We start from the raw sequence: 15673 nt of genomic DNA on the forward strand, positions 1-15673 counted from the left end.
AGATGTCATTGACATTAGCTGCTATAAATCAGTGAGGTTGCAAAACAATAATCACTGCACATATCAAATCAAAACTCTTGACTAATGATTAAAAAATGTCAAAAGATAAGCCTCAATGTCCCTGAGGACCCAGTGTGTTTGTTTGTGTCATTGTTATTTAGTGCTGTGAAGATTTCTGGGGGGAAAACAAAAAAGTTCTGTTTCTCATGGAGTTGTGCCCACTTGAAATTCAACAGCTTGTTCTGATCAGCCATGTATTGGTCATATTTAAGCAATTTGGTCCCCAGCTGATAATTCAGAGAAGTTCCCTGGAGTTTTGTGCTGTAGTATGATGATGAGCCCTCTGTGAGTAGAGCAAAATGACCCAGCGAGGGTTAACATGAGCAGCACTGTGTTCCCTCCTCCTGACATTGACTGAGCACTCACAGTCTCTCTCATACACACACACACACACACATACACGCTTTCTCCGCTGAGGCCAGCACAGAGCCAGAGAGGAGGGACTGTTTGCAGCTCCGAGAGCCAGCTGTCGTTTGCTCAGAGCTGCGTCTACTCTCTTCCTGACTCTCTCGTTCTCCACTGGCCTCATCACTCCATGGGACTCCAGACCTGGCCGCCAAGTAAACCACCACTATCCTCCATGGCCTGCCTTGATGTGGAGACCCCTACCATCTGCAGGGGTAAATTCAAATCAGGTGCTTTTTCTTTTTCTTGTCTAACCTGCATGCTTTCCATTATTTTATTTGTTTGTCTAAGTAATATGAAGTCATGTTTGTATACTCGCATTAATGTTTGCTGATGCCGGCAGCACTAGCAGGGGGGATGTAGTGACGTAGATGCAGCCCCAACAGGAAATGACAGGGCAACAGAAAATCTCATCACAATGACTCAAGCCAAGCATCGTCCTTACAGGAGAGATTATTGTCTTCTGATGGACCATAAATCAAAGTTGTTCCAGATAAAAAGCCAGTATGTGAGAAAGAGAATATTCACTTTATGCTGTTTATATTGGCACTCTTGAAACACTATGATGGTTTTCTCTTACATAATATGAGCATGAATTCATACCTGCAACAAAGTATACACAATGAGCTTTATTCAGATGAAGTTCAGTAACCAGATGTGCTGCATTTTTTAATTTTCATTGTTTGCATTCACCAGCAGCAAATATCCTTTGAGTAGAGAAGGCCTTATGTAATGAGGACTCTCTTTTTTTAAATTAGAAATAGCACAACATAGCTGTCTTGCAATGATAATAAGGCTGAAAATTATGATTTTTTTTTCATTGTCCATTAATCTGTTATTAATTAGTTAGTTGTTTGTCTATAAAATGTGAGGAAACTGTAACAAAAGTATCAAATAGTGTTTTCTAAAGCCTGAGATGACTTCCTCAAATTTTTTGTTTTATCAACAGCCCAAAGATATTCAGTTTCCTGTCATAAAGGGTTAATAAACCAGGAAATATTCACATTTAAGAAGCTGGAGTCAGAGAAAAAAAATACTCAAACCGATTAATTGAGTATCGAATTAGTTGGTGTTTACTTTAATAGTTGACGACTAACCAATTATCAGTTAATAGTTGCAGCTCAAAATAATAAACAGAGTTACTGGTATTTAGGTTATATTTTAGAAATTAGTTGCAATGTCTGTGAAGTCACATTTGAAAATGTTTACTAACTACCTGTGTTCATGAAGTGTCTAGGGTGCATTTTGAGCCAGAGTGTAGCTACGGCATGCATGAACTAATCAAATTCTTTTCTGTCAGGGCCATCATCTGATATTAGTAGATTTTCCATTTACATTTTTATTTAAATTCCACGTCAATTCATTATAATTCATGACCTGACTTAATATGTCTCTTTAAGCAAACACAGGCCAGTTTTCCAACACAGGCAGAGGACACGCCCACTCACAGGGAAGGAAACTTATTTTTTTTTCCACATCACTTAGAGTTTGGCTTCATTTTAGGCCTTTATTTTGCGTTTGGAAAATAACACACCACTTGGATGTGGTAACAAACAATCATACATTCAGAGAGATAATGACCACCCACATCAGCATTTTAGACATTCATTTTTACGATAGAAATTCCTAAAATCCAGTGTCTAACAACTCCATTTTTCTTTTATACGTTCTCAGTCATTATATGCCAGCCACCTAATTTATACAGTTTAATCCTTGCTGGTAGATTTCTCCTTTGTTGAATGAATCAGGATAAAATGTATAATGGTATTTAGGAACATTTCAGCTGATGTGTTTTTAGACCCTTTTTAACAGTCACAAGCTGATAATACAGTACTTAATTTTCTCTAGTTTCGGGGGCGCCCTATGTGCAGGGGCTTTGTCCTTGCCACAGCAGCCGCGGGTTCGGCTCCAGCCCGTGGCCCTTTGCTGCATAGTGACTCCTCTCTCACCCCCTTTCATGCTTAACCTGTCCTATGATAATAAAAGGTGAAAAAATATCCAGCTTCTTACAATACAAGACAAAGTCACCAATTTGGTTAAATTCATGCAGACCTTATTGCCCCACATAAGTGCAGGTTACAATAAAACGATGTAATTTTCTGATTCTGCCGGACTGTTCCAGATTTTCTATTATTTTTTTGTACCCACTTAGTCATTATATCAACACCAATGATGATTATTTATCAAAAACTGCATTGTGTAAATATTTTTGTAAAAGCACCAACAGTCAAACATACAATGTCACACCCAGGAATATTTGGTGAGAAATAATGCAATCTTTGATTTTCGCCATATTCCCCATCCCTATTGTGAACAAATCATAGAAAAATGCATCTGAATCAGCTCCTGCACACACAAATGTCTTTTTTGATAAACCAGTGTAATCTGTATTTTCATGGTTTAGTCTATCTCTGGTTATAGATGCCTGGGTCTTTGCTAAAATGGGATTCTGTTTAGAGTCTTTGGTATTTATAACGGTAAAGTCAACATAACCCAGTGTCACTCTGTTTCTTAAGTAAATTCAGCTTTGTCTGGGCAGAGATTATGTGATGCCACTTAAGAGAGATTTTTTTTGTAGCGTCTCTAAAAAAGAAAAAGAAAGGGGAAAAAAAAGTCAAATAAAATAAAAGTTCTGCTGGGAGACCTCCAGGGATGATTTGCTGAGAACAACATGGGTCTGAGATTAGAGATTACATCAGTAGACAGGGATTTCAGCAGAGCCCTCTCTCTCTCTCTCTCGCTCTCTCTGTGAGCTCCTCCACAACCTCTGTTTACGCTCTGCTGGTGAGCAGGAGAGCAGAGCCAGTTTGCTTGACGGAGAGGTTAGCCAGGGTTCAAGTTGAACACAAGATGACACAAAGTGAGGAGAACCCTGGGCATGAGGTGCACCCCCATACCGATGCTCAAATTAAACTCCTTATTCTCTTGTGGCGCTGGAAGGCAGCTTTTGATGTTCTTGATATGCAGCACTCATAAACTTTCTTGCCTGTGGCATTTCTTCCAAGTCACACTGGATATGAATATTGAGAGGAACCAATGGCATTTTTTTTACAATCTGCTGGTATGATCAGTCTCTGACCAAACCCCCCTGGCCTGGGTTTGTAATAGGAAACACAGCAGGCGGAGCAGGCACACTGTGTTCTCTGCCCCACAGTTGATGGGCTGCTGTGAGAGTAGACTCGGCCTCCCACCCTTTGCCTCAGCGCTTGTCACTCTGCGTTCCCTTGCCCACCAGTGGAAGCCCATGAACGTCCCCTCGCCTCCGCATGCAACTGGAGACCCCACCCCCTTAACTACCCCTAAATTTCATGGTTCCCAGGCCTTGTTCTCACAGCTGCCCAGTTTATTTTTGCTAGAGTGAGTCACAGAGGCTTGTTCAGTCGCAGCGCCTTTCCCAGGAGATTTGAGCAGGTCTGCCTGTGTTTGTGTGTGTGTGTGTGTGTGTGTGTGAGTGGGAGTAGCAGTTTCCCCCGAGCCACTGAGTAGCAAAACCGGCTTCAGTCCACTGTAACGGCGACGATAAGCGTCTCATGAACCTCGCACACCGCTACCTCATTAGTCACCCATTACCTTCTACTTCAAACTGTTTTGGGTTTTTTTCCCTCCTCAAAATGGTGTTATTCTACTGAAATAACATGTCCACGCTCACTTGTTTGTAAATGTTTAAACTGGGATCTTACTATAGTTTATATTGGTTGGAAAATAACGCAGAGGAGCGTCCAAAGACTGTACATGGGGCCCGTATGCAAGACTCAACAGGAGATAGTTGTGCCTTTGATGTGTCACAGTACCATAACTGATCACTGCTTATCCACCCAAAGTAAGATTACTTTTTAAAAACAATTTATTAAACACACACGACTCACTTGGCTTCCAAGGGTGTCATGTGACTGCACTCTCACATTAATTCCTCTTTCATCTGTTTGTATTCTGTACTGTAGTTACTTTCTTTGACTCCTCTGTATATTTGCATCCCACACAGAGATATCAGCTCTCATTGGAAAGACTCTCGGCCAATCATGCTGCACTGTTCAAGTCTAACTGTTATAAAACTTGTGGTAATCTTAACAACCCTAGTTAAAACCATACAGGAAGTGAATAGGATGTCTGTGGTGCTGAACAGGGTTTACTGGCGGGTCTTTGGGGTAGCGTATTGATTGAGGAATAATAAGTACTTTGTTTTGTTTGAAGTCTGTAAGGTTTCACAGTCAAAGCCAGAGATGATTGTTGGTTGACTCAGCAGACTTGGCTCTGAATGCAAAAGTTTCAACCCTGACCTGCATGTCTCTGCTCTCTCACAGTCCTCCAGCTCTGTCTGCAACAGAGGAGAACTCGGGAGCAGCTTGTGGAGCAAGGCATCATGCCACGTGAGTATTCATGTCGCACACTAACAAAACTTGCATACTGTGCTTCAGAAAAAAAATCAAAAATCAAGGTTGAAATTGAGCAGAAAGTTAATAAATTAGGGCTGTCAAGACGAAAGTGACCAATATGTTCAGAATGCAGAGTGCCGTCTCTTTTATAACTGCCTTCTACTTTTCTTATTACCTGTGTTATTTTGTGAACTCCTTCATCTTTAGTTACCAAACTTCTTCATGGCTTTTGCAGAGCATATTTGCAGTGCCATTACAGCTATTTTACAAAGGAGAGACAAGTTTAAACAGCATTGTGTTGATATTTTTAATTATATACTTTTAAGTGTGTTCAAAGCATCATGTAACATATTTCTGCTTTACTTAAATTTAAAGGGTAACCTGGACCCTTTCTTTCTATGTTTCTTTGTCTAAGTGACTATTTGGAATACATTTTTTTTAATTGGCCCTGTTCTGAATGAGAGTGCTATAGCCAGCAGCCACAAGACAGGCTGGAAGAGTAGACAAGTGCGCATCGTCAATATACATCCATTAAAAGTGCTTGTTTTAGTAACTGACAGAGCCACTGACTGAGTTTTTTTATTAGTGTCTGATGATATTATGGAGCTAAGTTAAGAGCTTTTCCTAACCTTTCACTTGTTCCATTGTAAATTGGGTCTCACTTAAGTCTCATTTTGAAATCTCGCAAGAGGTGACTTGTTACAGGAAGAAAAAAGTGGAAATGCAAGGGAGAGAGGAGTACTAGTAAAAGTTTGTTGTACTGGAGTAATACCTAGTAATACCTGCTGCTAAGATGCCGCCTATTCATTCCAATGGAGTTGCTCATCTCTAGCGAAACTTGAACACAAAATTGACTGAAACAAGCGAAACATAACAAAAAAGTTATGCTTCTCTGCAGTGTCCTTTCCATAATGTTTTCAGACACTTACAATAACAATCTGATCCTCTCAGTGGCAAAAAACAAGCCCTTTTAGTGGATGTAAACTGATGGCAAGCATATCTAATTGCAGACTGTTTTGCTACTGCTAGCTGCTGTGCTCCCTTTCTCAACACTGGACCTTTTTTTTAAAAAAAAAAAAAAAAAAAAGACTTGTCTCCATTAGTCACTTAGACAGGAAAACATGGTGGGAAAATAGAAGCTTGAAAAATACAGGAGTTACCCTTTAAGGTGACCTTGCATCTGTGTAATTGATGTTGGGGCTCATACTCGTCTGTCAGAGATTAAAAATATTTCCTTTAAAATCTTTTGCACATCAAACGGCTTTATTAGTGGACATTTTTAATTGAAAGAATTGTGTAAATGGCTTTGTAGCACTGTGAGTGTCTGCACATTAATCATTGCTTTATCCTACTCAATGTAGAGTTTATTGTCCTACTCAGACTGACGCTTATAGACAATAATAATACAGATAAGCCATTAGGCAGCACACCAGAGCCAAAACAGAAAGAAGTGTCTCCTACTTTATACCGTCCATCCTTTGATGTTACAAAAGTGGGGCAGACTCAGTCCCTGTGCTACACCTATTAAAAGATGAGCTCATTATTTGACAGAATCATGCTGATAGCATGGCTGGAAAGGTAGAAAGAGAAAAAGCTCTTTCTCTTGGTCCTATTCTCTATAGAGAGGCCTCCTGCAGTCGGGCTTTCAGCTCCTCTCTGGCTCCACGCAGCCACATGAGTCAGCGACTGAGCCTTCAGTGGAGGTCAGTGGCCTGACCAAGCGTGGCCTGCACACAAACCTCCCAGGCCATTCTCCACCAAAGCACTCTGTTGCTCCCACACTTATGGGCTTATGGTAGGTATGCAGTGAGGTTTAGGTGACGAGCAGGAATGTTTTGCTTTGCCCCTCTGACACACTCCTCTGAACGCCCCCCCACCGGACAGTGAGTTCTCAAACCAAACAGTACTCATCATAGCAGAGGTGACTAGTCAGTGAGGCAGATCTCGCTTAAAGCAGGATAAGTTTATGCTGCGAGATCAGAGAGTAACTCTGTGCATGGAACAATCTCTTTGCTTGAGTCAGTAAAGCTGGTGCTTCCTGTTTGACTCCCTTGAGCTCCTGCTTATTAATATCACAATCGCGTAGAACGAGACAAAAACATGAAAACTACGAAAGGAAAGATGGATTACAGAGTACACGAGTGTGTGTAGACAGTGATTGTTTTCCTGTTCAGGAGGAGTACTTACAACATGATAGAAATGCTGAAATGACACTTATCGACAGTATATATTTGTTTACATTTTGATTTGAAGAGATTTTTTTATATTTTCTTTATTATTTGGTACTTAAGGCCAATTTATACTTTTGCCTCAATTCACTAAGGTCATTATTAGTCTAACTTTTATGTAGCGGAAGTATTTGCTGCTGAATTTCTATGATTTTAAACAATGTCCAAATCTCAGAGGGATATCATGCTAAAGTATTGCAGTAGGTATACACTTCTAGCAGTGTGACAGGAATGTAATCTTGTTGTACCTTTTAGGAAACAACTGTGCTTGCGTTAGCCTTGAGTCCTTTTAAAAGAATGTATACAATAGAAATATTGTGTAGTTCATATTATTCCATTTATGTTGTTACATTATCCTTTAAGTAGTAGCTACTTAAGGATAATCATCAGAAAGTGTCATAATGGCAAAAAGTAACCCAAAGGGAATTGCCTTTGGAAATATAGAGTAGAACACCTATAAGTCAATAATCATTAATTGTCAAATGGAAAGACAATTTATTTGTGTGTGGATATACTCTATATTGACCATGACAAGTTATTGATTTTGTCAGTTCACCTTTCGACAGCTCTGAAAACGCCCGCTGCCTTCCATGAGCAGATCCGCAGCCTGGAGAGAGCCAGGGTAAGACCAATATCATCACACTGCTTCTCATGATTTTATTCATCTAATTCAAGATTATGCCTCCAAAAAATATTTAATTTGTTTCATTTATTAAACAGACTGGGAGCTTCCTGAAGCACAAACTCTGCAGCAGACCTGAGCGCTCTGAGCTTGTCCGTATGCACATCCTGCAAGGTAATCTTCCTCCTGTGTGTTCTTACTGAGTAACAGTGTCTAGATAAGAGATGAATAAGGTGGTTATTCATCTAATTGCACTTATTGCCTGTTTAAATTTGTTTTACAAAGTCGGAACTAGATAAATGTCTCGGTAAGTTTGTGAGGTCTTGCTGATCCTGCAGTGAGTCACCCTGACAAAGCGGTGAGGAGGCTGGCGGCTGCTGGTTGTCTCACAGCGTATGATCCTCTGTGTATTTATCAGAGACGCAGGCTGAACCCTCCCTGCAGGCCACACAGATGAAGCTGAAGAGGGCCAGATTGGCTGATGATCTCAATGAGAAGATCTCCCAGCGGCCTGGACCCATGGAGCTGGTGGAGAAGAACATCCTGCCTGTGGACTCCGGTGTCGAAGAAGACATGGATGGTAGATACTCATTAACGCTATTATATCTTCACTATCAGAAGGTGTGAGCTGTTTTTGTTTTAGCCAACTTTGGTGTTATATTCACCACCAACAGTTCACAGAGACAGTCAGAGAGGTAACTCAAGCCTGTGTTGCACTACATTGGGCACATGTTTTTGCCAACTATTGATGTTATTACACTTGTGTTTGAGAGTCCACACTGAAATAATTCACAACTCTCAGGATGCATTGTAATCACTTTGGTGATCCTCTGACCTTTCGTCTAGCAATATCATCACATCAAAACATCATTGTATCTAATATTGTGGTTTACAACCAAATAACTATAAAACCAATTACATCCCATAAGCCTCAGCTGTTCTTTGTGTTTAGTGCTAATTAGCAAAAAGAAGCATGGTAAGATGCTAAACTAAGACTGTAAAACTTGTCAAACATTATTCATGCTTAGCATTAGCATGTTAGCTGCGGTTGTTAGTAAGTAGAGCCTCACAGAGCTGCTCACGTGGCTGCATCCTCTCAGTCCAGTTACATCTCTACTGTATTGTCATGGTGTACATTCAAGTAATGGCTTCTTTACTATATTCGCTGATAATCAAAGTTTTCTTTTTCAGTCCTAAATAGTATATTGCATATGCACAGACAGCATCCACTGTTTTCACAAATGTTTCTTTTTGTCAGCTTTGATTTCTACCTTAGGTTAATAATAAGCTGCATTTGCTTTTATTTGTTGTAGGTCCAACAGGTGGTGAGGCAAACTGCTCTAAAGATATTTACAACTTTGATGAGGACAGCAGTGGAGCGTTATCACCACAGCCTGCCAGCCAACAATCTCCCAGCTCCACATCTGCCTCTCCAAAGGAGTCTGGACGGACTGAGGCCGCTTCTACTTCCTCTAAATTAAACTCCTCCATAAAGGTACACCAGTACCAGGAGCTATCACAGTTTATATAACATGAACTGTCAATGTCAACCACCAAAATAGCCTTCTTGACAGGTTATCTAATCTAGCAGAGGCTTAAAATTGTAGTTATTTAAATAAATTCAAGTAAAGTCAATAAAAATATCTTGGGATTTTGTTTAATGTATGCAGACACAGTGTACCAACTGAATATGATGTATTTATCATTTGTAGATACGTTTTGCACTCATTCTTTTATTTTTTGAGTGTTTATCAACCTCTTTTTGGTTATAATATTCCAGTGAAGGGGCTTTTCTTTTCTTGTGATGTTTAACAGGCGTGGCGGCTTCACTGTTCTTACTGAATGGATCATGTGGTTTCTCTCTGTCTCTGCTTTTCTTAGCACTCCCCACCACCTAACACACAGTCCACATCAGACGCAGTTGGTCTTGTCTCTGAGAAACAAAGCAACCGACAGGCACCTACACCTCAGCCAGTCACTACTGTTGTCCCCAGTATCATACCCGGGCCACTTCTAGTGAAGGTGAGCTTCAAATGATATTTAACCATTTGACCAAAGTCATTTCAAAGTATTTTTCAGCTTGTTGAAAGGAGTAGTGCTTTTTATTCAAGGAGTTCATTTAATCAGTGTTCTAATGTTTACAACCAGCTGACATGAAACTGACCTCTGGTGCTGAGCTCTCTGTCTCTCTGATTTATTGACTGTGTTTTTATTTTGTTTCTTTTGGAAATGTGACGAGAGGTGCAATGTCAGAAGACACAGAGTCTGTGTTTTGTCACTCTTAAAGTCATATCAGCTTTGGGTTGAACTAAAAGTCAGCATTCAGCCAAGTTAAACGCAGTTCAAAGAACGACAGGGTTTAAAGTCATTTCACAAATCCTCGTACTGAAATCTGTGCCAGCTACAGTTTGTCTTCAATTAGGGTCAAATGACAGGCTGGCCTTCCTCATTCAGGCTGTGTAAAATGTAAGCCAAAAATCAAAGGACGGGAGTGAAGCAATAGCTTGTGCGTTTATCATAATCCAGTTATCCTCTGAGCATAAGATGAACTCTCCCTCCCGTTGAATACAATAGGAGAATGAGTTTGACAAATTAGAGGGTGTGTGCTTGCTTTAACCCAGCTTGAGTTTCTGGTTTCATAGCTAGAACCTGCTGCTCTTATGCCAAGTCGTTTTCATGTGTATCCTGTAACTGCAGGTGGTAAAACAATAAAGGTCACATTTCCACTACCCGTTTCCACATCCTGCAGTTCTCATCGGGTGTCAGAACAATGTTCTACCTTACTACTGCTTCAAGCTATAAAAGTCTAACATCAATTTCAACTCATGCAATGTTGGTACTGGCAATGCTGACTGTATTCCCTGATAAACTGGACTGAGATCAGTCACAGGGATCAAATATTCTCCAGATGGTCCTCTCAGTTTTCCTCGTTTTCTGTGTTTTGCTCTGCAGCAAAGCCTGCCCAAGCTACCCAGCGATAAAAGCCGCAGCAAAAAGAGCAAAGAGCCCAAACCACGGGTGAAAAAGTTAAAGTACCATCAGTACATCCCCCCGGACCAAAAGCAGGAGCTCAATGAAGTGCTGATGGACTCGGCCTACGCTCGCCTCCTGCAGCAGCAGCAGCAGTTCCTGCAGCTTCAGATCTTAAACCAGCAGCAGCAGCAGTACAGCTACCAGGCCGTCCTGCCTGCCTCACTCAAGTATGGCTTTCATCAACACACCATAGCTAGAGATCATCACCCACCTTTACCTTTATGTGTAGAGGCTGATAATTTTGTAATGAGTTCATGACTTTATCTACATAAACGACTTTCAAGTACAAATGTCCTGTCAGAGGATGTCTGTAAGACCTTTAAAATGTCTCAAATTCAGTTTTATAAATATTGGGCCAAACAGGTCATTAAACACACTTATATTTGAATTTGAGATGATTGCCAAAAACATTTTATCTAATTTCATTCCCATTTCCATTTTTTAAATTATTTTTGACAAAATGAGTCAAACCCATCTGTGTGAGAGTCCACATTTCTTATATTATAAATCTTTAAACCTGTAACTGAACCTGTAACTAAACCTATGCACTTACCTGTTGGCAAAAAAAAAGATTATCACTCTAATAACCAAATTCCTACATAAAAACCTACCTCTGCACAGGGCAGATTACAAATTGTCTTAAAAAGTTATTCAAATGCATTAGATTTAAGTGTCTGATTCCTTTAGATACCTTGAATCTTGATTTTCAATTTAAAAAAAGCGTAAATAGTTCACACCCAATTTTACACTAAGTTTGACCACAGCTGCTGTTTGTCTCAAATACTTTACATTTCCTGCCCACAGCATCCTACACAGAAGCTGTTGATTGTGAAAAATGGACCATAGTTCAGAATCCCTCTCTGATCTGTACTCCTTTTTTTCCTTGCATCTTTTTATTACAACAGACCAACAACTGAGGTACAAACCAGCTGTTCCACTGTTGCTCTGAGTGGAAACGCTGTGTCTACCCCTGTGCAGCCACGCCACACTCAGACGAACCGCAAGCCGGATCACTTACCAGCTAATCTGGATGAGATGAAGGTGACACGTTGCTGCCTGGACAGACTATTTGTACTGCATGCATGCAGCAGTTGAGAAAGAGCTAAATTTAAAATATGTTTTATAATAATCTGTTATTTTTACAGGTTGCTGAACTGAAAATGGAACTAAAACTCAGATGCCTGCCTGTTTCTGGGACTAAGACAGATCTCATAGAGAGGCTTAAGTCATATCAGGAGAACTCTAACATTCAGACTGTGGCTGCCATTGAGACAGCAGCATCACAGTCTGAAAACACAAAGTTAACCCCTCCTGTGTCCCCTATAGCCTCTAGAGTGTCCAATTTGGGCATAGAGGATAGCAGTATGGCAGACAGCCCCGCCAAGCTTTCAGGTGCTCTGTCTCCTACTCACACTGCTCCCTGTGTGAACTCCCCACAGAGAGCTCCACAGGAGGAGACGAGGTGCTACGAGAAGGACTCTGAGAAGGACAAACGTCTCCACGAGAAGGAGCGTCAGATTGAAGAGCTGAAGAGGAAGCTGGAGCAGGAGCAGAGGCTGGTGGAGGAGCTGAAGATGCAGCTGGAGGTGGAGAAGAGAAGTCAGCATGGAGATTCTCCACCTCAGCTCAGCCCTCTTGCAACAGTCCAGGTCAAAGAGGAAAACAGGACAAACTGCTCAGCGTCCTGCAGTTCTCCTGGTCTGCCAGTGTTGATTAAACAAGAGGAGGCAGCAGATCACTTCGCTCCTCAAAATCAGTTCATCATCAGCCACCAGGCCGTCAAACAGCCTGAAACCCTGCAGCCGATCCAGACTGAAGCTCAGATCCTCCTGCCTGCTTCCCATCCTGCCTCAGCAGTCACTCTCCAGCTTCCTGCCAGCAGCATTAAATTACACACTTCTGTTAGCAGCGCAGCCCCAGGCCTCATCCAGACCTCTGGACAGGTGCCACAGAAAATAGAGGCCTCAGCAGCATTACAACAGCAATGCAGCACTCAGACTCAGCCACAGACAAAGGTAAGAAAACACACTAATGCTTGAACAGACTGCCTCGGCCCATCTCTTTACTTGTCATCACTATCAGCTGTGTTTTGGGTTTTTTTGGTAGTTTTTGGATTCTTTAAAATATGCAGAGTTGGGTTTTATGTGATCATCTGTACATGTGTGCACCTGAAATCATAAATTCTGTTTTCCGTGCAGTAAATTCAGATTAAGTTGCACATCAAACATCTGCTGCAGTATTTTAGATGGCACTGGCTGACCTCACATCACAGTTTTATTTTTTTACATTGTTAAGGCTAGGGGTAATGCATCTTTCTTGTTGCCACAGTAATAACAGGCCTCAGCTGGGTGGTTTAATCCTTCCATATTCATATCAAAAAGGGGCTTGTGGAAACTTGGGTTGGCGGAGCAAGTGATGAGTGACGGCTGACAGTAGTGCCTGACTGCCCTCCGTCGTCTCTGTGCTCCGAGCCAAACAACCAGCCAGGATTAGCAACAGAAACCACAGCTCGATGCTAACTGAGGAGAACACTCATGAGCTGCATGCTGCTGAAACGGTGCTGTCAGTAGTGGAGTAAAAGGTGGTGATGCCTCAACTGAAGAGGGTCCAATGAAAATCAACTAACAGTGCTAAAATAGTAGGGAGTGCAGAGCAGTCTTCATTTAGGTTGCACACAGTTACCAGTCTCTGTACCACAAAAGAGCTTGGTTACTACAACAAAATCATTTATTGCTTCCACAAAGATAACAGGCGCTGTAATGCACTGCTTTTCTGTGCATGTAGGAGAGAGCATTACACCACATTAATGGCATTAAATACTTCATTAATGTCTGCCTCTATGCCGACCTGTCTAAATGTCTCTGCAGACTTGGAGGATGGGTAGCACAGCACAAAGCTTACTCAACACATTCCCAGCGAGTGGATGTCCTGTGGGAGCCTCCTCAAGCCAAGACAGTCCTAAAGATCCTACAAATAAGGTGGAAGATCAGGATCCTAAGTCTCTTTTACTTTCTCTTTGTTTTTTTTTAGTTTTTCTCGAAAGCACTACTGTTTTGAAAAGCACTGGTGTAGTTGCTTATTTGTTCAGTGTCCGCTGCATTTCAGTGATGATTTGTATCAGAGGTATCCTGTTTTTCATATGGAATAAGGGACTGTTGTCTTTTCATGTTTAACAGTCTCTCTGCTCCAGCCAGCCAACTTCGATGTTGCCAAAATTCACAAACCATGTGTCAAAGTGTAAAGACCCACCTCGCTATGAGGATGCAGTCAAACAGACACGCAGCATGCTAACAGCTGTCCAGGTGACAAATAAACACACAGTTTTGTTTTGTTTTTTACATGTTATTCTTTTAATTATTATTACTATAGCAAATCAAACATTTACTGGTGTTTTTATTCCTTTGCAGGGTCCCACTGCAGCTAGTCAACAGATGGACGACTTGTTTGATGTGTTAATCGAAAGTGGTGGTGAGAAATACAGCAACTTTACTTTCTTGAAAGAACTGGTAAAATATGCTGTAAAGTAGTTGTGATTATTGGATTCTCACACTTACTTTTCTGTACATATTTTTTCAGAGATCTCCCCTTTCATCAGACAGGACTCTCCCAGCCTGGACAAGCCTCTCCCTGTGACAGCCAGTGTAACCACCCTTCCCATCAACACAGTTTTATCCCGCCCTCCACCCGTGGTCCAAGTGGCCCAGCCGCCCACAGGACAGCTCAACCCCTCGGCCAGCCTGGCAGCCCTGACCTCTGACCCCCAGCTGGAAACCCTCCTTGGCGGCGCTCACACGGAGCCACAAACGCTGATGGAGGAGCTACACTCACCTGTAGTCAGCATTGAGGTAGACTTTAATGAAAACACATCGCCCTCTGCTTTGAACTTGCACAGCACCCACATGGACAATATGGATTGGCTGGACCTTACACTGTCTGTGCCAGCAGAGGGGGTCAGCCCTTTGGACATGTCAGCGCCAGTAGGCGTCTTCTCCTCTGACTTCCTGGACTCACATGAACTGCACTTGAACTGGGTTTGACTGATGTCATGGAGAATTCTTACACCCATCAGACATTAATTCATTCATCATCCGAAACTGATTATCCTATTCAGGGTTGTCGGTGGGCTGGAGCCTTTCCCAATGGACACTGGGTGAGAGGCGGGGCGGGGCACACCCTGGACAGGTCACCAGACTACCACGGGGCTGACATCTATCAGACAGATTCAGATCCACTTACATTTTTATGCAAGGGAAGATGGCTTTTTGTTTCCTGCGTGGGGAAATAAGAGCTTTTGGAGGTTGGGGCAGCACTGTTTTGCCTCCTGGCCGTATAAATCAGCTCAGTAATAATCTAATTGTGCTGCATCAGTTTAGGCATTCCTGCATTGCGTCCTTTGAGGTCTTTAAACCCTCTGATTGTACGGGGAGACTGATGTAAAGTAGGACTGGTACTGGCAGATTAATCTGACAGTGGAAGTAGCTTGTAAAATTTCAATCTTAAATTATGCCAAGGACTTGCTATCAATCTGTTTTCATGTTATTGTGTTCTCTTTGTTATCTGATCAAACTGAATGTATAGTGTTACATTGGCCGTCATTATAACTGAAAGAGTGGGAAAGTGTCCTAATGCTGGTTAAATAACAATGGGTAATCACTGCATGTTGCTGGGGCTTGTCACGTCATGTAGTTCACTCCACCCTGTCTGGGAATTATTATCTCTATCACAACAGATTGTAAATACACAAGTGCTAAATATTCCCTGTCAATATGTAAATTGTGAAGCATAATTCAGGTGTACCACTGTACACAGTGACCAAGCCAGTCTGACCAATCAAGTATATACTCCAAAATAATCTTTTAATGTTGTTTCTTCTTTCCAACAGTTCTTACAACATTTCAAGCAGCCAAATCTTCACTTTTGCATCTCCAGTGTGCATCTGTACACCGTGTAAA

At 41.6% G+C, this 15673-nt stretch overlaps 1 protein-coding gene across 5 annotated transcripts; it reads left to right on the forward strand.

Annotated features, from left to right (window-relative positions):
• The first annotated feature begins 393 nt into the window (after positions 1-393).
• On the forward strand, positions 394-15573 carry mrtfbb (myocardin related transcription factor Bb). Of its 5 annotated transcripts, none has more exons than XM_042504970.1 (14): positions 394-695; positions 4767-4832; positions 7618-7688; positions 7787-7862; positions 8107-8268; positions 9002-9183; positions 9570-9710; positions 10641-10888; positions 11627-11762; positions 11867-12736; positions 13589-13699; positions 13898-14023; positions 14129-14189; positions 14298-15573. In XM_042504970.1, exons 1-14 carry the CDS (start codon positions 596-598, stop codon positions 14756-14758), a joined length of 2811 nt encoding a protein of 936 aa, XP_042360904.1. In that variant the 5' UTR covers positions 394-595; the 3' UTR covers positions 14759-15573. The 5 variants fall into 5 exon arrangements, with proteins under 5 accessions (XP_042360904.1, XP_042360905.1, XP_042360906.1 ...); XM_042504971.1 differs by having other exon boundaries at positions 7633-7688; XM_042504972.1 differs by having other exon boundaries at positions 394-680.
• The last annotated feature ends 100 nt before the right edge of the window (positions 15574-15673 follow it).

The sequence above is a fragment of the Plectropomus leopardus genome, chromosome 17 (assembly GCF_008729295.1).
Source record: "Plectropomus leopardus isolate mb chromosome 17, YSFRI_Pleo_2.0, whole genome shotgun sequence".
Taxonomy (NCBI): domain Eukaryota; kingdom Metazoa; phylum Chordata; class Actinopteri; order Perciformes; family Serranidae; genus Plectropomus; species Plectropomus leopardus.